The following is a 23,687-nucleotide window of genomic DNA, read 5'->3' as shown; positions in this document are numbered from 1 at the left end:
GGTTGAGGTTACTCCAAATCTCACGTTCCAATGTGGAAACAGTTTCACAAAGTTTTTATAGTTTTACAGAACAGAGAATGTCATAAGGCAAGGCAAGCTTTAAAATACATTGCTGAGTACATCAGAGAGGCATGTACATCACTATGAGGAAGCTTTCCCATACGCTCAAGATGCTATCTGATGGCATCCTTAACTTTTGGTTTGGAGCTAGTTGCCTGCCAAATCAATCAATAGGTACTAAAGACTTTGTCTATTGTTATGAGAAGTTAGTTCTGACACAGAGGGTGGGCAAGGAATGGCTGCTTTGGAAGGCCAGAACTTAGCTCAAGGTAATTCGCCTGTAGGTCACACAATTTTCCAGTCTCTCCACTGTACTGAAATTCTAACCAACCAAATCAATTTCTGCTCTCCTTTCAGTTTACATGACAGACCTATGCTAGAAAGAAACCGATTAAAACCTAACCAGTCTGGCTGAAAGTTTGGTCCACTCTACCCAACTTCTCCACACTTGCTTCAATAATACACACTTTTGGAACTCTCAATACTTTTTAAACAAGTGGCATATTTTTCACTGCACCGCGAAAATTATGTAGCTGGCTCTGGCTTGACCCATCTCGTGTACACAACGGGTTTCAGGGGTAATGTGCGCCTGGTAAGAAGCAGAAGCGCAGGCATGACTGATGGTAGAGGGTCTTTTGCAACCCTTACAGGGTCTTCCTTTTACAGGATCCCTGCCATAACTGCAGACTGGAAGTGGGAGTGATCGCCTCTGTACCCGGAACATTTGGATTCTTATAAAGTGAGGAACGGAAGAGGAGGACTTAGCCTATAGCAGGGGAGCGTTTGTATTGGGGGCGGGACTCGTCGGTAGGCTCCTCCCCTTGAGCTGCAGAGCTATCTGGTCCTGCACCGCCCTCCGGTTCGTTTCAGGAAGAGGAGGAGGCGCTTGCTGGCGTTGCCAAGGGCGCAGTGGCGCCGCGGTCCACATGGAACCCAACCTGCATTTCTGGATCTCCGAACGCCAAGTACTCCGGGCCGGGTGTTGGGGCGGGAGGCTGGCCTGGGCAGAGTGACCTTGACCGGCTGCCCTGCGTCATCGTGACTTTCCTGTCAGAGATGGTTTTGGGCCGAGTAACTCCCCTGTACTGGGGGTGGGAAACAAACCCAAGCTCTTCAGTCCACACTCTTGCATCTCTTACTTGGGTCCTAGACTGTGTTGGAGAAGGCCACAAAGTCACTCCCAAACGATGGTAGGGCCTCACTAAGGAGTTCCAGTCCTCAGTAGAACGGCCCTTGACAAGCGGCACAGTGAAGAGAAAACAAGTCCTTCCAGGCTTCCTAGGCATGCCTGGCTCAGCCATTTAGATTAAGACCACACTTACGCCCTGCTTTAAGCAGGTTAGAGGCTGGGAAGTCACTGTTGGGTAGTGTTTCTAGTAATCATATTAAAAGGTTTTAAACAGCTATTAATCTTAATGACATAATGAGTCCAACCAATGCCAAATAACATTTCAACATGTAATAAAAAATAGATTCTACCTTTTTTTTTTTTTTTTTGGTACAAAGACTTTGAAGTCCAGTGTGTAACCCGTGCAAGCAGTCTGGCTCAGTTTCACTTCTTACATATCCTCAGGGGCCTCAAGGTTCTAAATACTCTGTTAGAGGCCTTGACCTTAAACTAAGTTTAGCCCACCCTTGTTTGTGGAGATCCAGTACTTAAGGCTGAAGCTGTTCCGAACGTGGGCAGCTTGTTGGAGCAGAACCCACCTCCTTCCCATGTGAGCTGAGCTGTAACCCTATCTGAGCCCTTGCTGGGTTGACTGCCTCTTATTGTTATAGGTAAGCCTTATAGCAGCAGAGAAAGTCAGGCAAGAGTCCGGTGTTTCTAGGTCATTACCTTGTGGTCATATGGAGATATGAAGAGAAAATATGAACCCCAAATTCTAGGTTTTAATTCTGAAAGGAAACTATCCCATGTGGTTAGAGGAGATACATTTGATAAAAGTCAGACTGCCTACAGTTCTTTAGTAAGTACGCCTCCACTGAAGTGAACTGGGATTGCCTTAATAAGTTTCATGTCTCTTAACTTGCTCTCTGGTGTGTCTCTTTCTCACCGTCTTCAGTCCTTCTTTCGAAGATTTTGTCAGTGGATGGATTTATTAGATCCTGTAAACGTGTTTATTTCAGTTGTGAGTATGGTTTTGTTTTAAGGAATAATGAATTTCATGCTTTATTTTGAAACTTGAAATAATAGCCCACACATCTGTGTATACATGTGTGTAGATTATTAATTTTTTGTAATTTTTTGAATATGATGAGTTAAACACACGTCTGTTGAGCAGAGGATACCATACCTGGGTTGGATGCTGCAATTCAAAGTTAATCCAGCCCAGTCTTCTAGGAGTCAGTTGCTTGCCATAGAGGCTGAGAGAGGATTGTGAATTCGAGCCAGTTTGGGTTGCATAATGAGTTGTTTCAAAACAAAAATCCATCCAACAAGACTGTAACAGAGCTACTCCTTTGCCTTAACCTAGTTAGGAGACTCTCTGGATGGGGTGTCTAGAAAAAAAAAGAGTCAGGAAAGGGGGATGTAAGTAGAGCCCAAGGCTAGGGAGTGGGGCCTCCCTCAGTTTCTAGTCTAGGAGTCCAGGCATATTTTGCAGGGTCTTATAAGCTGGCACTTTCCCAACAGAGCCAAGTGATGAGGTTTGTGTGCCAAGTGGCCTCTTGGTGGCCAAATAGTAACTAGCCAGAGAGGTCATATGTGGGCAAGACTGTAAGTTCTGGGGATGGCTGACTGTCCCAGTAAAAGACAAGAGTTTGAATTATTGTGGTTAGAGATGAAGAGGAGTTACCTTGCCACAATAATAACTCTTAAGGGAGAGAACATAAGGTTATACCAGTATTCACGCTCTAGATCTCTCTCACCTTTTGTCTGTATTAAGAGCCAGAAAAGGACTTAGATGTCTAGCAGTAGGGGAAATATACATTATGGTATTTCATACAGTGGAATTTTGACTAGTCATTAAAAGTGAGAAGTGATATCAATATTTCACTTAGTGGAAATGCATAGTATGAATGATGTTAAATGGGAGAACAGGAGGCTCAAAACGTAGCTCAGTGATGAGCTGCCTGTCTATCATGGGCAAAGCTCTGGGCTCATCCCCCAAAGCTGCAAAAACTATGTAAACAAATGAGAAGACAGATGTCTGTGAGACAAGGTATAAAGTATTTCACATATGCAAATTATAATGAATACTATATTTATTTATAGCTATATGTATCCAAGTATATATAAATAAGTGTAACTATGGACTGGAAGATTACACCCTAAACTCATAATAGTCTGGTATCTCTGATAGAATGAGGAGGAAATGAGGTAGAGTAATGGTTTGTTTTGAATAATAAAATAAAATTAGAAACAAATATATAACAAATATAAAGATATTTCACAGTCGTTAATTCTGGGTAAGGTGTTCTATTATATAATTATTCTTTGTATTTTATGTATTTCCCTCAGAATTTAAAAAAAAAAAAAAAGAGCTAAGGAACAAAACTGAACCAGCTAGCCATGGACGTAGATGAACTGTTAGGGATTGCCAAGACTCTAGTCAGGAAGGCAGTTGACATCCAGAAGCCAGGAAGGTGGAGGCTTCAATAGGGGTTGCTGGAGCGGTCTAGGAAGCCAGAAGGTCTAATTCTGAGCAACACACAGCATTGTTATTTTATTGAAACCCAGGGACACATCTTGAAATCAAGTGTGGAGCTGAAGTACTGTGGGCTGATGGATGTGTTCTAAAGATGAGATAAACACAGACTATGTTGAGACTATTGCCTGATTTCTTGATGTTTGTTTACAGGAAAGCATAGAAAAATCACGACAGCTGTTGTTTACTACTGAGGATGCACCCAAACACTACCTGGATAACCAAAGGGTATCTGTCTCATGACCTCATATGTGCACAGATGTGTATGGTTCAACATGACCTTACCTTGTACAGAGTCGAATTAAGTAAGGTTTGGTAACTAATCCTGCCATTGTACATGTTGCCTAGGGGATTCACTTTACAAAGATGGGGAGTTAGAATTCTATCTTATAATACAGCCAGGGCAGTGTTCCTCCTATACATGCTTACTAGTGTTAATTCTTCGTATATGGCCAATTCCTGGAGGCCCATAGCAAACTTAGAGTCCATATTCCATTGTAGGCAGGATTCCAATGCAGGGTTGTGTTGCCTGTACCCTGGACAGCATTTCCCCCAACTGTGCCTGCTCTTGGGGGCTGAGGGTGAGTTGGCACAGAGTCCAGGAGCAGGCGAGAGATACTGTAGCAAGTTCATCTGAGCACTCTACCCACGCCCCCATTGGTCCCAAGAAAGCATCTCTTCTAAATGACAGTCCCTGATTGGCTGGCATTATTTGCACTAGCATTCTTTGGTCTCTCAGGTGGTCCTCAATTAGGTCCTCCTGCAGGAATACTGGTGTCTCAGGCAGTCCTCAATTAGGTGCTCCTGCAGGAATGCTGGTGTTTCAGGCTGTCCTCAATTAGGTCCTCCTGCAGGAGATGCTTTTGCAGATGCATGGCCCCCAGCATTTATATAAAGGCGACCCTGCCATTCTTGCTTTGGGGTTGTATTCCTTCCAGTGAGCTCAGAACAAGTATTTTTTTAACCTATCTTGCTGCATAAGGGTTTCTCAAACTCATAAAGATTAGTTCCCCAAGATATCCCATGGCAGCTGGGCAGTGGTGGCACACACCTTTATTCTCAGCACTTGTCAAGCCAAGGCAGGAGGATCTGAGTTCCAGACAAGCCTGGTCTACAGAGCTAGTTCCAGAACAACCAAGGCTACACAGAGAAACTCTGTCTTGAAATTCAAACAAAACAAACCGTGGAAAGTTCACATCAGCTTTGTTTTTCTAAGAACTTGAAGCCTCTGGACTGACAGGTAGCTCTGTGACAAGGGGTGGGGCTGATGGCATTGGAAAGTCTTTGTGTGCTATCTCTGCCTGGGGACTATTCTAGACCCACCGAAGGGCTGTTAGATGACAGTCCTCTCCATGGTGCTAGGACTTCCTAATGTTCTTGGCATAAAGTTCATCACTTGGCTTGTTGTTAATTTATTTTTTACTTATTTGATTCATTAGGTACATTGGTTTTGACTTACTAGTCTCTGGCCTACCCTGTCTGAATTACAGTATAAATGTGACATCAGGATTTAAGACTGGCCAAGAGATCCTGTTTGCTATTGAAACACCTTAAAAATATGATACTTCTTATTATCTCTCTTTAGGTTAAAGACGCATGGAATAAGAGTCTTGTAAGTTTCTGCTCCTTTATAATTGTTGGTTTTCTAAATCATGAAATCCATCATCCATCTAACCCCTTCTTCTGCCCCTTTGAAGTCAACTGTGCACCCTGACAGCAGCAAGTTGATCCCCCATCTTTTCCGACCTGCAGGTGAGTTGGTTCTCTTGTTCAGAAGTAGGTGGGAAGGTTTGGCATAAAGCAGAAAAACTGCCTACTTTATTTTCCTTTACAGGAATTGCTGATGGAAATTCTGGAAGCCATAGCTTTAAAAAAATACTTGAGAGGGGCTGGGAAGTGGCTTAGTCAAGTACCTTTTGTGTAAGCACAAGGACCTGAGTTCTGATTTCCGCACCCTTTGTAGAAAGCTAGGCCTATAACCCCAGCACTCGGGAGGTGGAGACTGGAGGATTCCTGGGACTCAGAATTGGTGGGCTCCAGATTCAGAAATAAGGCAGAGCTAGAAATAGTGGCATACACCTTTAATCCCAAAACTTGGGAAGCTAAGACAGGTGGATCTCTGTGACTTCAAGGCCAGCTCAATCTTCATAGCAAGTTCCAGACCAGCCAGGGCTATATAGTAAAACCTTATCTTAAACAGAGAAGGTAGAGAGCTATTGAAGAAAACACTGAATTTGTCTTCTGACATCCACATGTACATTCATAAACGTTCACATGTACCCACCCACGCACATGCACACACACACAAATTGGGATGTAGTTCAGTTGGTAGAGTACCTCCCTCGCCTTGGGTTTGATCTCCGGTACCACACCACATAGACTGGCATGTAGCCCATTCTCAGCTACACAGGGAGTTTGAAGCCTCCTAGACTGCATGAGACCCTGTCTCAAAAATTTTTTTAAATCTAGAAAGATGAACAAGAGTCATTACCATTTACCTTCAGGTAGAGGTCTGGAAAAGCTGGAGGGTGTCTTTACGGGTAGGTCTTCCTGTGCTCTGGTCTTAATTTTTCTGCAATATGCACTGTGTGTGTGTGTGTGTGTGTGTGTGTGTGTGTGTGTGTGTGTGTGTATGTGTGCGCATGTGTGTATGCATGTTTGTGTGTATGTATGTATGTGTGAGTGTGCGTCTGTGTTTATGTGTGTGTATGTGTGTGCGTGTTTATATGTGTGTGTGCATATGTGTGCATGTTTGTGTATGTGCTTGTGTGCACAAAGGCCAGAGGATGATATCTGATGTTTTCCTTTATTATTCTCTACCATTTAAAAAAAGTTGATATCGGGCTTCCCACTAAACCAGGATCTTATAGATTTGGTTAAGCTAATAAACCAGTGAGCTCCAAAGACTCATCTTTCTCTGCCTGTGTAGACTATATCTGGCTTTCTTTGTGGGTACCAGAGACCCGACCCCAGTTCTTCACGTTTATACCACAAGAACTTCATTGAATGAGCCATTTCCTATGCCTATAGATGTTATTTTTATAAAGAAAAAGAAAATGTCCCCCAACATTTGAGTCCTTAGGAGGCTGCAGAAAGTTCTCTCAAGGGATGTTGTCCTTTCAGAACTTGTCTGCCTGGGTAGCCATGATCATTAACATACTGTTCTTCCTACAGCTTTCCTGCCTGTGACAGCACCCATGGTGAGTTCCTGACTGCATGTGTGTACCTCCTGCTCTGGGTCTCTGATAGATAATTATAGGTCCTGCTGTGGCATTTGTCTACTTTTTTCTATACCTACACCCCTATTCCACTTAATTCAGTCAGGATTTGGACTTCTCAAAAGCCCATGAAAACATCACAGCACAGTCAGTGAGTTGGGAAATACTGCTGGCCACAGCCCTAATGAAAGTGTCCGTTACTTTCTGTGTTAATCAGCTTTCTGTTACTTAAACAAACATGTGAGATAATCAGTGTATAAAAACAAAAATTTCATACACCCACACAGATAACAAAAATAAATCTTTTTAGATGGGGGTTGGAGCTGGAGAGAGTGCTCAGTGGATAAAAGCTCTTCTGGCTTGGGCAGTTCCTAACACAATGTAATTCTAGTCCCATGGGTATCCTGAAGCCAGCCTCTGGCTTCTGTGGGTACCACAATACCACTGGTTCAGGAGTGACTAGGTGCACACCAACATGGGTGTGCCTCCTGACTATTAGCTATGTGTCCACTTAATGCTGTGCAAGCACTACGGTTCTTGATCTTGTCTCTTAGGGTTTTATTGCTGTGAATAGGTGCCAGGACCGTGGCAGCTCCTACACAGGAAAACATTTAATTGGTGATGGCTTACAGTTCAGAGGTTTAGTCCATTATGGGGGAATCCAAACAGACATAGTGCTGAAGAGGTAGCTGAGAGCTCTGCACCTGGACCTGCAGGCAGCAGGAAGAAATAGTGAGCTTCTGGGCCTGGCTTGAGTTTCTGAAACCTAAAAGCCCTCCCCTCCATGATACACTTCCTCTAACAAGCCCAAACCTCCAATGCCACTCCCCATGAGTTCATGGGGGCCATTTTCACTCAGGACCACAATCCTGTATTGAGTATCTGGGAGCTATTTTGTTTCTAAAGGCTCTGCTTTTGCACCTGAGACGCATAAGCATATTCTGTTTTCTTCAAAGGTACTTCTGATGATGATGCCAGACACTGGAATAAAGTCCATCATTTTAACTCAGGTAGTAGCACTTTAAATGTCATGATTTTCAGGGTTCTTTTATGCTTGATTCCAGAAAGTGATCCACTGATTTCTCTTTCTGTAGGGTTGCTTATATGGATATACCACAGCCTTTAACATCACCAATGGAAATGCCAGTTATGTAAGCAGTGGGAACCCTAGGAAGATAGGATTTGAGTTTTTAACAAATTATCCTTGCAGAGCAAAACCATGATAAGTGCTTACTATAATATGTTCTTTGATTTTTCCTTAGAGTCATGGACCAGTAGAGAGAACGTTGTTGGGAGCAGGGGTGTTTGCGTCTTCAACTTTCTTTGGAGTAGGTGTTCTTGTACCCTATTGTCCCAACCCATCTCTGTTGTTCTGACTAAAAGCAACTTAGAGGAGGAAAGGGTTTATTTCGTCTTACATTTCCAGGTCACAGTCTATCATTGAAGGAAGTCAGGCCAGGAACCTGAGGCACAACTCCTTGCTGTTCCCCACAGCTCTACTTTTGACCCAGCGACTCTCTCAGAGTTGATGAAGGTCAACAGGAACCGTGGAAGATACTGCTTGCCATCTGGCTTGCTCCCTGGCTCATGCTCCCCTAGTTTTCCCAGAGTCCAGGCCCACCTGCCTAGGGAGAGTGATGGCACAGTGGGCTGGGCCTCCCACATGAAACATTAATCAAGACAGTCACTTATAGGTAAGGCCACAGGCCCATCTGATTTGGGCAATCCCTCAGTTGACATTCTAACTAGGATACATGTGAAATCATTTTTCCTCAAAATGAAAACAAAACAAAAGAGAAAGGCAGGAAGGAACTGATTCTAATTACAAATTTTGTTTCTGTTCTGACCCATAAACTTAGAATGTATGAGTAGAAAATACAAGTAGTGTATTCTTGTATCCTCAGAATAATCACCTGCTAGCTAGTCTAAGTTTCTAGACATGCATGGGGAGATTTGCATCCAGGGAACTAACACTGGTTTGACAATATCTGTACCAAACATTTATAAATGCTTTTCTTATCATCCTCTCAGCAAAACAGCATAATAATATTACTGTAGCATTTATATTACAGTGGCTATTCTATCTAATTTAGAGTTGATTTAAGAACTAGGGTAAGTTATAATGTATATAATATATACAGTATATAATGATGCAAATGCATCATTCTGAGACTTTGTCTCAGAAAAATTGAAAGAAAACAGCTGGCGATCCTAAGGCCAGGCACAGTGCATAGGCCTGTGATCCCAACACTCAGGAGTCAGGTAGTAGGATTATGAGTTCAAGGTCAGTCTAGGCCACATGGCAAGATCCATAAATAAGACTTTAGAAGCAAACCAGTTCAATTTCCCAGTCTGGCTTTAACCCAGCTCTGAGACTATGAGCAAAGGGGTTACAGAATCTCCCTTTGTCCCTTCTACTCCTGGAATACACAGAGAGAACTACCTCAGGGTTGTAATTAAAACAAAATGTGTGAGTGCTGACTGCAATCCCACCTGAAGTGGGAACCAGACTGTGCCAGCTCTGCTGTTGTGTTGTTGATTCAGCTGATTCTTTGCTTTGGTGCAATGATTTTTCCTTCTTATTTTCCAGTCAATTCCCCATCTCTTTCAACTGAAGTATCCCCTGAATAACCTTTGGCTTAAAAGATTCTTGCCAATCATCTTTCTTGGTAAGCAGAAAGGGATGGGGGCATGTAGCTGGGCTTGTCTTTTTGGTCACTTCATCTCCAGAGACCCTGGGTAACTTGGCCATGTTGTGACCTGTGGCAGTACCACTGTAGCCTGCTGGGTTTCTCTGGCCTAAATTGAATTTTTGGTTTGAGGAGAGATATTTTCTCTGTAGATATCTTTTTTTAAATTTATATTTTAATATTACATGTTTTTAGTTTGTGTCTGGGTATAGATATTACATGTGAGTGCAGGTTCCTATGAAGGTCAGAAAAGGGCACTGAATTATAAGCAGTTATGAGCCATCCAGTATGAATCCTTGGGTCAAACTCGGGTCCTCTGCAAGAACGGTATCCTCTTATTGCTGAGCCGGCTTTTGGATACAGCACTATGAATACACTTTTCATTGTTAAAAAATGAACAAAAACCTGAAACCACAAATTACTTTTATTGTTGTAGTCATTTGCAGTGCTGAGGGTCAAACCTAAGTCCTTGTATATCCTAGGCAAGAACTCTATTGCTGAACTAATTCCCAACCCACTCCAGTTACACTTTAAAGATTGCCTTATACAAACATTTCTGTTCATCACAATCCTGACAACCTGTGGGTAGAAATACTCCCTTTAACAAGTAAGGAGTCTTGAAGTACAGGGAGCTTTAAAAACTTGCTCAGGCTCACGCAGTAAGCAGGTGGCAGTATAGGGATCCCAACTATGGGGAATGAGAGACTCCATTTGGATTTGCTAAATACTTTGAGCTCCCCAGCCTACAGGTGTTCTGTTTATTGTTCCACATTTAAGCTTGGGGAATCAAAGAAATTTGAAGTATTGGCAGGTTGTTGTTGAAATTGAGCAAGTGATGTTGCAGACATATTGTGAATCCATGTTAAGTAAGTCATTTCAAGAATCCTGGGATTCTTAAGCAGTTGAGCCAGGGAGACCTCATTCTGGGACCCTCTATCTGGCTGCAGTCAGGATCAGAGACCAAGTGGATAAAGGTTCTGATCCTACCCCTACAGCCCCAGGAAAGCTTGGGTGGCCCTGCCTATGTAGCAGGTGAGAATCCGAGAGTCAGGAGAAGGGCAGCTGTTGCACCATCACGTGTTCCCTTACTGTCTTTAACTCAGACTTCTACTTCTTGCTCTTTTTATCTACAGCCCAAATCAGCGGAATGAATGTTTTTGCATCCCGCAGTTTTGAAAACCATCGAGGAATTGAGGTGATGGATAAGGAAGGCCATGTCATAGGCTATTCCAGAAAAGCTGGGAGAAAGGTTTGAAACACAGCAGGGCTATTGCTACTGCTTATTCTTGGGTACAGAATTGGATTTTGTGTTTGAGAGCTTGTAACCTAGTGTCTGTCTGCTTTCTACTTTTCCTGGGCACATCTCCTGGTCATGCCAGAAAAAGATACTGTGCTTTGTACCTCATTATTTAAGAGATGGTGCAGTGGTGTGGATTTGCCAGAGAAACAGAGCAAGATGTGTGTATGGGCAGTTAGAGATTCTTATCCAGGAGTTTGCTCACAGGACTGTTCGGGCTGTTGAGTTACAGCCCCATAGAGCAAGCCTACAGGCTGGAGGCAGATCCCACACACCAATTGGAGGCAGAATTGTTTCTTGGAGAACCTTGGGTTTTGTTTGTTTTCTTTTTTTTCCTCCCTTCCCCTGCTTTCTCTCTGTTCTCTTTTCTTTTCTCTCCCCTCTCTTTCTCAGTCTTTGTTTTTCTCTTTGTGTGTGTGTGTGTGTGTGTGTGTGTGTGTGTGTGTGTGTGTGTGTGTGTGTGTTGATGTTTTGAGACAGGTTCTTGCCTAGTATCCTATGCTGGACTCTGATTCCTAATATTCCTGTCTGAGCCTTAAGAGTGTTGGCCTTCCAGGCATGTTTTCCACATACTGCCCTTTCTCTGTCCCTCTTCTCCTTTCTTTCCCCTTTCCTTTGCCTCCCCTTCCTTGGTTTCCTCCCCACCCTAATACTGGGGCTTGCACCCAAGCAAATGCTTTTCAGGGTAAATTTTTTGTTGTTGGATTTTTTTGTTTCTGTTTTATTTTACTTTGTTTTTTGAGACAAAGGTTTCTCTGTGTAGCCTTAGGCCATCCTGGACCAGGTTGGCCTTGAACTCACAGAGATCTGACTGCCTCTGACTGCCAGGATTAAAGGTATGCCCTGATACCACCACCCTTAATAATTAGGGTAATTATTAAGAATTTTAATATAATTTATTTATTTTATGTTATGGATGTTTTCCCTATGTGTGTTACTCTTGGCCTGTAGAAACCAGAAGGTATCAGATCTCCTGGAACTGGAAGACACGAGATCTTCTAGAGTTACAAAAGGTGATAAACTGCCATGTGGGCATTGGGTCGAACTTGTGTCCTCTAGAAGAGTAGTACAAGTGCTTTTAACCACTGAGCCATATCTCTAGTTCCAGAGTGAGTTTTGCTTTGATTTATGAGACTGGCTCTATGTAACCTGGGCTGGTCTTGAACTTGTGATCCTCCTGCCTCAGTCTTTTGAGTAACTGGCATCACAGGTCTGCACTGCACTGAGTCCTGGCTCAGGTTTTGGTCTTACTTTAGTCAACTAATTGGATGAGGTAACCCACAGTATGAATGTCAGGTCTCCTATTTTAAGTAAGTTAATTATAGATATTAGCAGAATACTCCTACTAGGGTCAGTATTTGATTAAGTAACTGAGTACTGGGCTAGGGATGTAGCTTAGTTGGTAGAGCAATTGCTTGCCTTGTATGAAGCTATGGGTTTTATCCCTCAAACCAGATATGGTGGGGAATGCCTGTAATAATTCTATCATAGGACCAGAAGTTCAAGGTCACTATATGTTATATTCAAAGGCCCTAGAATGCATAAATGCATAAGATTGTCTTCTCTCTCTCTCTCTCTTTCTCTCTCTCTCTCTCTCTCTCTCTCTCTCTCTCTCTCTCTAACTTTTTAAAATTAAATAACTGGTTACTAGCGCTGAGTTAGCCCATGAGACTGCCTATGCTAGGGACATCTCACGAGTGGCGGTGCACGCGGGAGCTTGCACATAGTCTGTCTTTTCTGTGTGTGCTGCCTGAAGTCCCTCCTGGCTCTTCCTTTCCCAGCCTGCCCTGTACTCCATCTCTTCCACCTCACAGCAGAGGGTTTGCAGTCTTTATCTTACAATCCTTTGTAGAGAACAGACTATGGAAATCCAGTTCTCTGGTCTAAAATAAGTCCATATAAAAGCCTTAGTTTTTAATATTTTCTTACTGGTGAATACTTTGGTTCCTTTGTTCGATTCAGCACAGTTGTTTCTGTAAGAATCCAGTAGGATTCTCTTCTAGAGGAACCTTTCATTGGAGTATGGACTTCATTTATTTATCTATTTTTCATTTTGTTTTCTTGTTTTGTTTTTATAGACAGAGTTTCTCAGTGCAGCTCTGGTTAGTTTTTTGTTGTGATGGTTGTTGTTTGTTTTGTTTTTCGAGACAGGGTTTCTCTGTGTAGTCTGGAATGTTCTAGAACTCACTGTGTAAACCAGGCTGACCTCAAAGTCAAGCGCTCCTCCTGCCACTGCCTCCTAAGTGCTAGGGTTAAAGGCGTGCACCACCACCTCCCAGCTGGAGTTCATACTTTATGGATTTTGGTGTTTTGAGATAGGATACCACTTTGTAGTCTAGGCTGACTGGAACTCAGTGATCCTCATGTTTCCACCTGCATGGTCAGGGTTTACAGGCACAAGCCTCCACACTCAGCTTTGTACATTTAAAATAATAAATGTTGGGCTGGGAGATGGCTCAGTGGTTTAGAACACTGATTTCTCTTCCAGAGGCCTTGAATTCAATTCCCAGCAACCACATGATGGCTCATGACCATCTGTAATGGGATCCAATGCCGTCTTCTGGTGTATCTAAAGACAGCTACAATGTACTCATATATATAAAATAAATAAATCTTTAAAAATAAAAAAAATAAAATGATAAATGTTTAGCCAGGTGTGATAACACATGGCTATAATCCCAGCACTACAGAGTCTGAAACAGGAGGATTACAAATTTATGGTCAACCTTTAAGGCTGCACAGCATATTCTAGAGCAGACTAAATTATATTATAAAGCCCCATCTCCGGGGCTGGAGAGATGGCTTAGCGGTTAAGAGCACTGACTGCTCTTCCCGAGGTCCTGAGTTCAATTGCCAGCAACCACAGGTGGCTCATAAACATCTGTTATGGGATCCGATGCCCTCTTCTGGTGTGTCTGAAGACAGCTACAGTGTACTCATATACATAAAATAAATCTTCTTTAAAAAAAATAAAACCCCATCTCCATAATAAAAATAATATTTCATATGTAGCAGAGAATAACCTTGTTGGGGCACCAGTGGAAGGGAAAGCCCTTGATCTTGCCAAAGTTGGACCCCCAGTGCAGGGGAATATGGGGGGGCAATAAGGGAGATGTATGGGGGGAATACCCATATGGGGGAGGGGGAAGGGAGGGAATGGGGACTTATGGACAGAGAACCAAGAAGGGGAATAAGCTTTGAAATGTAATTAAAGAAATATATCTAATAAAAAATTTAAAAATAATATTTCATTCAGGGGAAGGTGTGGGCAGACTAGGGGCATTTGCCACTAAGATTGAGGACTGGTGGTCTGTCCCCAGGACCCATGTGGTGAAATGAGAGAACCAACTCTTGCAAGCTGTCCTCTGACCTCCATGCACACAGACCTATATAGCCACACACAGTGTAAGACAGAGTTGTTGCTTCACTTTGTGGGGGAGGGTGTTGGTTCAATACTTGATTTCTTTGTGTAGCCCTGGCTGTCGTGGAAATAGCTTTGTGGTTATGGTTTCGTTGCTGTGAAAGGGCAACATGATCAAGGCAACTCGTATAAAGGGAAACATTCAACTGGAGCTGGCTTACGGTTTCAGAGGTTTAGTTCATTACCATCATGGCAGGAGATATGGCAGTGTCTAGCAGATGTGGTACTGGAAGAACCAAGAGTTCTACATCTTGGTCCAAAGGCAGGCTGAAGGAGACTGACTCTTCTGCACTTAGGTGCGCTAGGTGGAGCTTGAGCCCTAGGAGCCCTCAAAGCTCACCTATATAGTGACAAACCTCCTCCAATAAGGGCACATCTCCTAACAGTGCCACTTCTCATGGGCCAAGCATATTCAAACCACACAGTAGACCAGGCTGGCCTCGAACTCACAGAGATCGGCCTGCCTCTGCTTCCCAACTGCTGGGATTAAAGGCATGCTGATTGTGGAGTATTTCTCACCCTAAAACTTTTCCTTCTGTCAGTTTAATCATCTCTGGCCCCAGAGGAACACCAATCTGTATGTGTCTTCCACAGTTTGCCTTTTTTAGAAATCTTGGTAAATGAATCACATAGTAGTGGTTGTATGACCTTTCTGTAGCTAATCCATTTCTTACCACGTGTCAGTGTTCCTTTCTTAATGTTTGCATTTGTTTTCAGACAGGTCTCATTCAGCCTCGGTTGGCCTCATACTTGCCATGTAGTATGAGATTAATATCAACTTCTCACTGTTTAGTAGTCCATTGTTGGGTGGCCCACATTTTTCATCCGTATTAACCCTCCAGGGAATGGGGCGTTTGGGCTCATAGGGATAAAGACGCTCTGAGCCAATGACTGACAGCAGCTCCTTGTGAGGACATATTTGCATTTCTTTTTTTTTTTTTAAAGATTTACTTATTTATTATATATGAGTACACTGCAGCTGTCTTCAGACACACCAGAAGAGGGCATCAGGTCCCATTACAGATGGTTGTGAGTCACCATGTGATCGCTGGGATTTGAACATACTTGTGTTTCTTTTTGACTCAGTTTTCACTTTTAGTTATTAGTATCTTTAAAGTTCATGAAGTATTCATAAAGCTGGAAAGTATGGGGAAAACATGATTTTAATCAGCCTGTTGCTTAGCTCCTCCTCTGCCAGCCTGTGGTAGGCTCAGGATATCCAAGGTCAGTCTATTCCCAACCTTGAGGTGCCTGCTCAAGATCTTGGGGTGGAAATCTTCAGGCCATCTCAACCAGCACAAACTGCACTTCTGCAGGACGATCAGTTTAGGGTGAAAGAAAAAATTTGATGGTCTGCTTTAAAGAGAACCTTTTTCTTTCTCTTAGGAATAAAATGTTCACAACTGTGCGTAAGCATGCACGCTCTTTTATGGTTTCCCTGTCATTGAAATGTTTATTTTCCTTGGCTAAACTTTCAGAACTGCGTAACCAGAGGTATCTGATTATAATCAGGCACCTTGGATCAAATTTCAGGTTAGTGTGGATTTCACCCGTTGGCTTGGAAGCCATTCATTTGCCAATAGAGTGAGTCAGTGTGTCCTGCTAACAAGTGTCCTTCTGGAATGTTCCCTTTATGCTTGGGCTGATAAACAGTGGCTGCCTTACCCCACCAGTGTAGAAACAGCCTCAGCAGCCTATATGCTCTTCTCAACTCCAGGGTACTTGTTGAGAGGGAGGGGGCACACTCACCAGTGTTTAGGGAAGGCTCAAGTGATGTGTGTATGAAGGTAAGAGGACAACTTTGGGCATTGTTTTTTTCTTCCACATGTAGATCCTAGGGATCAAACTCGGGTCATCAAGTTTGGCAGCAAATGCCTTTATCTGCTTAGCTCTTTCATTCTTGTGTGTTTTTGTGTAACTGTGACTTTATACATGGGCAATCTGTTGGGGGCTCTGAAGAGAGATGACTCTCCCTCCCTCAGCAGTTGTCTGCCTTTAGTTCTTCAGCTAGGAGAGGAACATTGTGAGCCCTTACCTATATCCATGCCGGAGCATTGACTGGCGTGGTCTTGTGCAGTTTTGTGCAGGTAGCCATATTCCTGAGAGCTCAGATGTAACACCTACCCCTGCCATGCTCGGAAGACACCACTTGGTGGATTCTTCCAGATCCCCTGGCTTTTACAGTCTTTCTTACCCTTCTTCTGGGATGTCCCCTGAGTCTTGGATGTAAAAGTTGTGTTATATGTGCCCCATTTGGGGCTGTGCACTCCACAGTCACTTACTCTCTCCCTTTGATCAACTGTATTAACCTTGCGCATGCTGATGTCCAAATGGGACAAAAGGAAGCATCGGCTCCCTGCAGCTGGAGTTACTGGTAGATGTGAGTCACTACGTGAGTGCTAGGAACCAAATCTAGGATCTCTGCAAGAGCTGCAACTGCTCTTAATGATTGAGCCATCTCTCCCGACCCTAAAAATGTATTTTATTTTTATTTATATGAATGTGTGTTATGAGTTTATTCTCTGTGTGTGTCACGGATGGGTGTAGTGGATATGCTCACTCAGGCTGAAGTTGCAGGTGGTTGTGAGGTACCCGACATGGATGCTTTGACCTGAATTCAGCTCCTCTGTAAGAACAGCCAAGTGCTTTTAAACTCTGAGCTCCCACTCTAGCCCCTACAAAATGCCGCAAACTTTAAATGCATGCATAGGTACATACAGGAGACAGCTGGGTATAGACAATTATCTTTGCCTAGAGAGTAGCCCAGTTACTCAAAACTGGCTTTAAGGAGATTCTCCAATGGTAGGATGAGAACCACTGGTAAGAGGGTTAGGATAGGAGGCTGGGGGGCAAAGGTAAGGTTGAAAGGCAATATGAGCCAAATTCAGGGCAAATCCCGAATTGCTTCTGGAGGCTGCTAGTTCATTCTAAGTGAGGCATTGTCTAGATGCTGCCTTGGTATGTACTTTTGGGTGGTGTATTGGGGATGGTAATTGGGGGTGTTTCGATGCATTGATGGGGACCACAGTAGGATCAAGGAGGTGAAATCCCTCCTCAGTTACTCTGAGCACCAGGCCAGCCATCTTGTGAACACCTTTCCCAGTAAGCATTACCTCAGTTAAAAGGGGGCTGCTGTGTGCTAGTCTCTGATGTGGGCCCTGGACATTGTCTTCCTAACTAAGCTGTCCCCTTGGCCTTTCTACCAGGCTATTAAAGAAACAGCGAAGTCCAGAGCAGTGCTGTTTGGGACCTCAGCCTTGGCCCCTGAACTCTTTATCCATATTTTTAAAAGGTAAGAGGGGCCTTTCCCTAGGCGGTCAAAACCCATCTAAAAAAGAAAAACAGAAAAGAAATAAATCAAAACCCTTATAAATTCACCTAATACAAACCTGGTGGGAGGAGAGGGCATGAAGGCCATCATAGCCTTTCTATAAGACAGACCAGGTAAGACAGAATCTAAACAGGAAAGGAATTGTTTGCCTGAACCTGGAGCCTAGGCTCCTTCCCCTTGGTTAACTGTCTCTTGACATGGCCATGAGCCATTTCTGACTGTAGGCAGAGTGGAATGGGGTGATCTTCAGGTTCTCCCAACTCTGATGTCATGAACACTGCTCAGTCTTTACCCTTCCTTCACTTTAGTGTACTTTAATAGGTTCAAGTTGCTCCAAGTCCAGTAGACTAACATTTCTTTGGTGAAACAAGAAACGGCATGATATGGGACTAGGGCTGAAGAACTGTGGGAGAGTGCTTATCTAGTCTGCACCAAGCCCTGGATTTGATCATCCCAGGCATATTATAATCCTTGTACTTGGAGAGTGGAGGCAGGAGGATGAGGGATTCTAAGTCACACTGGACTACCTGCTAAGTTCTGCCTGCCTCATAAACAAGATCCTGATGTAGGCAGAGATCATAGTGTCTGTCAGGGCTCCTGTGGCTGCCAATTGATAAACTCAGTCTGCACTTACACAGATATCTGGTGCAAGCAGTAGTAGTCTAGAGCACAGAGCCTGAAATGTTCAGACTGGATGTTTCCCTTTTCTTCAGCCCTGTGGTGTTGGAAGTCTTCTGTGAAGAGAGACACACCTGCTGATAACCCCCAGTCACCTTAGAGCCTCCCCTTCAGAGCCATAGAGCAAAACTTAGAGACAGATCTCTCTTCATTCAGACAAGACTCCAGAACTTTCTGTGGGCACATTACAGTCATGTGTCTATCCTGAACCAGCCGCTCAGAGCCCCATGGCAAGGCTAAAAAGCCCATGTAGCACTCTATGTGGGGCACATTTTGGGAAATAAGGGAATAGCCTGGGCAGAGCCAACAGTTTCTTCCCACAGATGAGCCAGCCAGATGCATGCAGAGACTTGCTTAGTTGGGGTCTTCCTGGGCTGTCCTTGCCATCCTCAACCCCATAGCTCTGTCAGAGCTGCAGTGCTTGTCAAACATGAATGATGTAAAGGAGTTTTGTAAGGTTGAAGTGATATTTGTCTCCAGGGAGTGGTGTGAAGTCTGACGGACACAGCCATTAGATGACCTTACAGAACCAGTGTCTCAGGACCAGGACAGCAGAGGGCATCCACAATACAGCATCTTGGGGATTTTCCATCTCAATTTCTACTTTTTGAACCTCAAAAACAAACACACACCCCCAGAAAATCCAAGGAGAAGAAAGGACAAATGAATTCCCATTGGGCACCTGCTCTGTCATTAAAACCATTCATGTGGCCTCAGGGGTTTGACTCCCCAGGCTGGAATGCTACACATATCACTATACAGCTTCTTCCAATTCTTTAAATATCACACAGCCAGGCAGTGGTGGCACACATCTTTAATGGCAGGATTCAGGAGAAAGTGAGGCAGAGCTCTGAGTTCAAAGCCAGCCTAGTCTACAGAGCAAATTGCAGAACAGACAGGAGAAACCCTGTCTCAAAATAAAACTACAGGGGTTGGGGATTTAGCTCAGTGGTAGAGCGCTTGCCTAGCAAGCACAAGGCCCTGGGTTCGGTCCCCAGCTCCGAAAAAAAAGAAAAGAAAAAAAAAAAAACCAAAAAACTACAACCAAATAAAAAACTATCACGCAATACATTTTGATTTGAGTCAGATGCTCTAGAATCTGACTGGGGCTCTGGAGTTTCAACAAGTTGCTCCATCTAACTGGTCAATGCCCCATTCCCTGAGTAGGGCACCCTCACCCAGAGCTCAGTCCATGTGCCTTTTAGATCAGTGATCCAGGCACTGCCTGTAACTGCATGCTGAGCTGAATCAGCCACACTGAAACAGAACGCCTGCTTCAGAAAACAGGCCAAAAGTGTTGAGCTCTGTGTGTGAGCTGTGCCTTGTCTCTTACAGGACGCGGTTTTACCCACAGACTCTGCTGGCATCAGTGATCTTGAGAATGAGCTCTACACTCTTTATGATGGGCCTGATGGTGCCAGTGTCGTTCAGCATGTTTCCACAAATTGGACAGGTAAGAATCCCCACAGCTTCCCCACAGATGACAAGTTGGGTTATTTCATGTTTATAGGAATAAAAGAAATAATTTTAGCCAGGTGGTAGTGGTGCACACCTTTAATCCCAGCCCTCAGGAGGCAGGGGAATCTCTGAGTTTGAGGATAGCCTGATCTACAGAGCAAGTTCTAGGGCTACACAGGGAAACCCTATGTCAAAACAAAAACAATAAAAACAAAAAAGAAGTAATTTTATTTAAAAAAATAAAACTACAAAGTTGGGGCTTTAGTGATGACCCATGAGGCCAGCCTGGTCTACAGAGTGAGTTCCAGGATAGCCAAGACCACAGAGAAACCCTGTCTCGATCAACAACAATAACAATAATAGTAGTAGATTTACTACACTTGCTGAGGTCTTGGACTCAGTACCCAACAGCCACAGGGCAGCTGCCAGCTAGCCAGGTGTAGTGGCGACACAACCTGTAATCCTATCATGCAGGAGGTCGATGTAGAGGATTTTTTTTTTTTTTTTGGTTCTTTTTTTTCGGAGCTGGGGACCGAACCCAGGGCCTTGCGCTTCCTAGGCAAGCGCTCTACCACTGAGCTAAATCCCCAACCCGATGTAGAGGATTTTAAGTTTATGACTAGCTTAGCCTTCATAGCAAGTCCCTGTCTCAGAAACTAAACACTGGGACTGGAGAGATTGCCTCAGCAATTAAGACCACTTTCTCCTCTTACAGAGGACCCAGATTTGGACCACAGCACCTATATGTTGGCTCACAACCATCTGTAAATCCAGTTTCAGGGCAGTCACACACCCTCTGACCTCCACAGGCAGTGCATGCACATGGTACACAAGCATATATGCAGGTAAAATACCCATACATATAAAATAAATACTGAAAAAACAAACCCAAAACGTTATGACCTGAGGATGTAACGGTGAGTAAAGTGCCTTCCTAGCTCCACAAGGTCCTGAGTTTGATCCCCAGCACCACATAAGCTATACATGGTGGCACATTCCTGTAATCCCAGGGCTTTGGTGGTAGAAACAGGAAAATCAGAAGCCCAAGATTATCCTTCATTGTAGTGAGTTTGAGGCCAGCCTGGGCTGCATGAGGCCATCTTCCAAAGATTATGAATAAATCAACCAATCAACAAACAAACAGATCTTTGAAAGACACTCAGATCCTGTAAAGCTGTGTAGCCATGCTTTATGCAGCAAGTCTTCCTGCAGTGATGCAGTGCGCTGTGTGCTGTCCCAGTGTGGCAAACGTTGACCACATGTGACTGCTGAGTCCTTAGAGTGTGACTAAGGCACTGACTGACTTTTATTACTATTTTTCAGTGCTGGAAATTGTACCTAGGGCCTTGCATATGTTAGAATAGTGTTCTACTACTGAGCTATCCTCCCAGCCCAAAACCTTCTAATTTTAATGTATATACTCACGTGTAGCAAGCTGATGGATGATGTATTAGGGAAGGAACATGGCCCCATAATTCATTGTGTAGAGCAATACAATATATTTATGTTTTCTACGTATTAAAATTCCTAGTTCCTCTATCTAGTTGGTCAGTTTTCTCAGTTTCCTTGTCTGTTGAAGGAAATGGAAGACAATGTCTGTACCAAGAGTTACTGCTTTAGAGTTGTATTCTATGCCTGTTTAAAACTCAGCTCATGGGCCAGTGAGGAGGCTTGCTAGATAAAGGTGTTTTCCACTAAGCCTAGGGACCTGAGTTCATTCCCTGAGACCCACGTGACATGAGGAGAAAACTGAATCCTAAAGGTTACCCTCTATACCTGAACCGTGGCATATACACCCACAAGTATGTGCGCACACATATATACACACAAATAAAATAAACGAACACAAACTTAATAACAACAAAAAGGCCTCTGAGATGTGGGAAAGGACAGATCTTGAGATCAATGATAGGATCTGTCATATGCTCTGACAGGAAAGGTAATATAATGTGTAGAAATTACTGTTTCGTGATGAACAGAGGGGCTAGAACCAAGAAAGGCTTCCTGGAGAAGGGAACCTCTGGAAATGGCTGGAATTGCACAGGCGGAGATGGAACTAAAAGAACGAGTTCCCAGTGGAGGAACAGGAGGGAGGAATGGACAGCAAGACCCCACAGGACTGGCAGGATGCGGAGACCAAAGTTAGCACTGCACCACCAGGCTGAGAGAGCAGGCAGTAGGCTTGAAGGGGTCATGCAGGAGCCTTGCCAGACATAGAGACTGAATCTCAGAGGGCAGAGCAGGGGCAGGAGGTAGGGTTTCTCTCTCCATTGCCCTAAAGATTCACCAGACCTGGAAGGTAGGTGCTTGTTGGCTCTAGCTGGGCGGTGATGGGTCACTGGCAGTCTTGTGCTAATGGTATATCCGGGCTTGGCAGGTCATCCTAAGGCTGAGAGGGGTCCAGCATCTCCTCAGATATCCCTGTAGGACATTTCTAGAACTTCGAGGATCCTGAAAAGGGAGGCTGTCCCTTCAGAGCTCCTCTGCTTGCCATCAGGTCTTAAATGCATCCAACCTTGCAAGGCTGGAAATGACACTGGCTGTCAGGGGTCCATTGCTAACACTTGCTAGATGGGATAATGTTCCTGCCCGTGTACATGGTACCAAACTTTATCCTCTGTAGTGGAGAATTTGTAAGTGAAACGTAGGTGTAGTCTTGTATTCCCAGCATTCTAGAGGCTGATGCAGGATAGACTAAGTTCAAGATTATTCTGGCCTACATATCAAGATCCTGCCCCAAAAACCGAAAAAGGGGGAACCCCACTGCATTACAGATGTGGTAAGTGCTCCAGGAAATCAGATCGGCAGATTCTTCATAGCTATTGCTGAATGATGGCTGCACAAGAGCTTATTATATTCTTTGTTCATATTTGAAATATTCAATTTAAAAAGTTCTAAGAAATGGTACTTCTTGCAATCAATTAGATATCATTGGAGAAGATGTAAAAATGGGTGCTTTCAGAAGTTTTTAAAACTTGTCTTGAGGCAGTTAAACATGAATTTTGAAAACTGTGACCTTGTCTTTCAGATCCAGTGCAGTCAGCTTGAAGAGATGATTCGGTCTTCTACAGAAGAAAAGGAACTCTTCTATTACAGAGGGGTATAGCTGCAAGTTTATCTCCTGTTTGGAAACCTTTGACCTCTCAAGGTTTATTTAGAGAGCACTGCCATGGTCCTCAGGGTTCCCAGCAACACTTGTGCAGCAAGCTGGCTTCAGTGCCTACTGTACCTGGGGCTCTGAGTCTGACGGAAAGAAGAGCAGCACCCAGAGGACTGCTGAGAGAACCGTGGATGAAGTAAGAGTCAGCCTGGGAAAGGATAATGTGAACCTGTGAATAAACCTGCCTGAAGTGGAGTACTTGAAAAAAATTTGTCCGGTTATACCTTATCTGGGGTACAAACACTACATTGATAGCCTCCAGATAGACACAAAGCTCTGGTGAGCTCATTAAGGCTTCTAATCCCTAAGTAATCCTACTTCTCTAACTATTTCATCTGATCCCATACTGTAAGCTTCCCTTGTTCCTGTTTGAAAGGACCCTGATACTTCTATAATAACCAAGGCCCCAGCCAGCAACAGCTTCCTGCTCAACACCAGTCCAGGTCTATATACAGTCAACTCTCTGAGGATCCCCATTTCCCTTCGTCTGGGCCTTGCTCTGTAGTCACAGGGGCATCTCTGGCTCATTTCCCTCTCTGTAGGCTACTCTCAGGAGCATTGAAATTGCCTCATCAAACAAACAAACAAACAAACAAACAAAAAACCCAATACATACTTCCTAGCCAAAATTTCTTCTTCCTTCCTTTCTTTTCTTCTTCTGATTCTTCCTCCCCAATACCTTCTTCAAGACAGGTTTCTCTGTGTTGGTCCCAGCTTCTATTCTGCT

At 43.8% G+C, this 23,687-nt stretch overlaps 1 protein-coding gene across 15 annotated transcripts; it reads left to right on the top strand.

The window, feature by feature from the left end:
- Positions 1 to 847: 847 nt before the first annotated feature.
- On the top strand, positions 848 to 23,170 carry Sfxn4 (sideroflexin 4). 15 transcript variants are annotated; one of them, NM_001108527.1, is made up of 14 exons: positions 889 to 1,025; positions 2,124 to 2,189; positions 3,861 to 3,935; positions 5,293 to 5,319; positions 5,405 to 5,459; positions 6,882 to 6,907; positions 7,882 to 7,935; positions 8,020 to 8,076; positions 8,188 to 8,253; positions 9,516 to 9,594; positions 10,749 to 10,864; positions 17,540 to 17,625; positions 19,678 to 19,795; positions 22,829 to 23,170. In NM_001108527.1, exons 1-14 carry the CDS (start codon positions 987 to 989, stop codon positions 22,904 to 22,906), a joined length of 942 nt encoding a protein of 313 aa, NP_001101997.1. In that variant the 5' UTR covers positions 889 to 986; the 3' UTR covers positions 22,907 to 23,170. The 15 variants fall into 15 exon arrangements, 8 of the variants coding, with proteins under 8 accessions (XP_038940688.1, NP_001101997.1, XP_006231746.1 ...); XM_039084758.2 differs by having other exon boundaries at positions 909 to 1,250; positions 22,829 to 23,169; XR_005489383.2 differs by lacking the exon at positions 22,829 to 23,170 and adding exons at positions 11,676 to 11,748; positions 11,864 to 11,925 and having other exon boundaries at positions 924 to 2,189; positions 19,678 to 19,729.
- The last annotated feature ends 517 nt before the right edge of the window (positions 23,171 to 23,687 follow it).

The sequence above is a fragment of the Rattus norvegicus genome, chromosome 1, assembly GCF_036323735.1.
Source record: "Rattus norvegicus strain BN/NHsdMcwi chromosome 1, GRCr8, whole genome shotgun sequence".
Taxonomy (NCBI): domain Eukaryota; kingdom Metazoa; phylum Chordata; class Mammalia; order Rodentia; family Muridae; genus Rattus; species Rattus norvegicus.
The sequence above is the reverse complement of the archived record's forward strand: the minus strand, read 5'-3'. Positions and strand labels throughout refer to the sequence as shown.

Excerpts from the sequence above, each read along its gene's own strand:
- Sfxn4 (XM_006231684.5), top strand. The coding sequence starts at position 2,076 with ATGTCTCTTAACTTGCTCTCTGGTGTGTCTCTTTCTCACCGTCTTCAG. Across the intron at positions 5,460-6,881 it reads CCATCTTTTCCGACCTGCAG|CTTTCCTGCCTGTGACAGCA; the intron begins GTGAGTTGGTTC and ends TTCTTCCTACAG. Across the intron at positions 10,865-17,539 it reads CCAGAAAAGCTGGGAGAAAG|GCTATTAAAGAAACAGCGAA; the intron begins GTTTGAAACACA and ends CCTTTCTACCAG.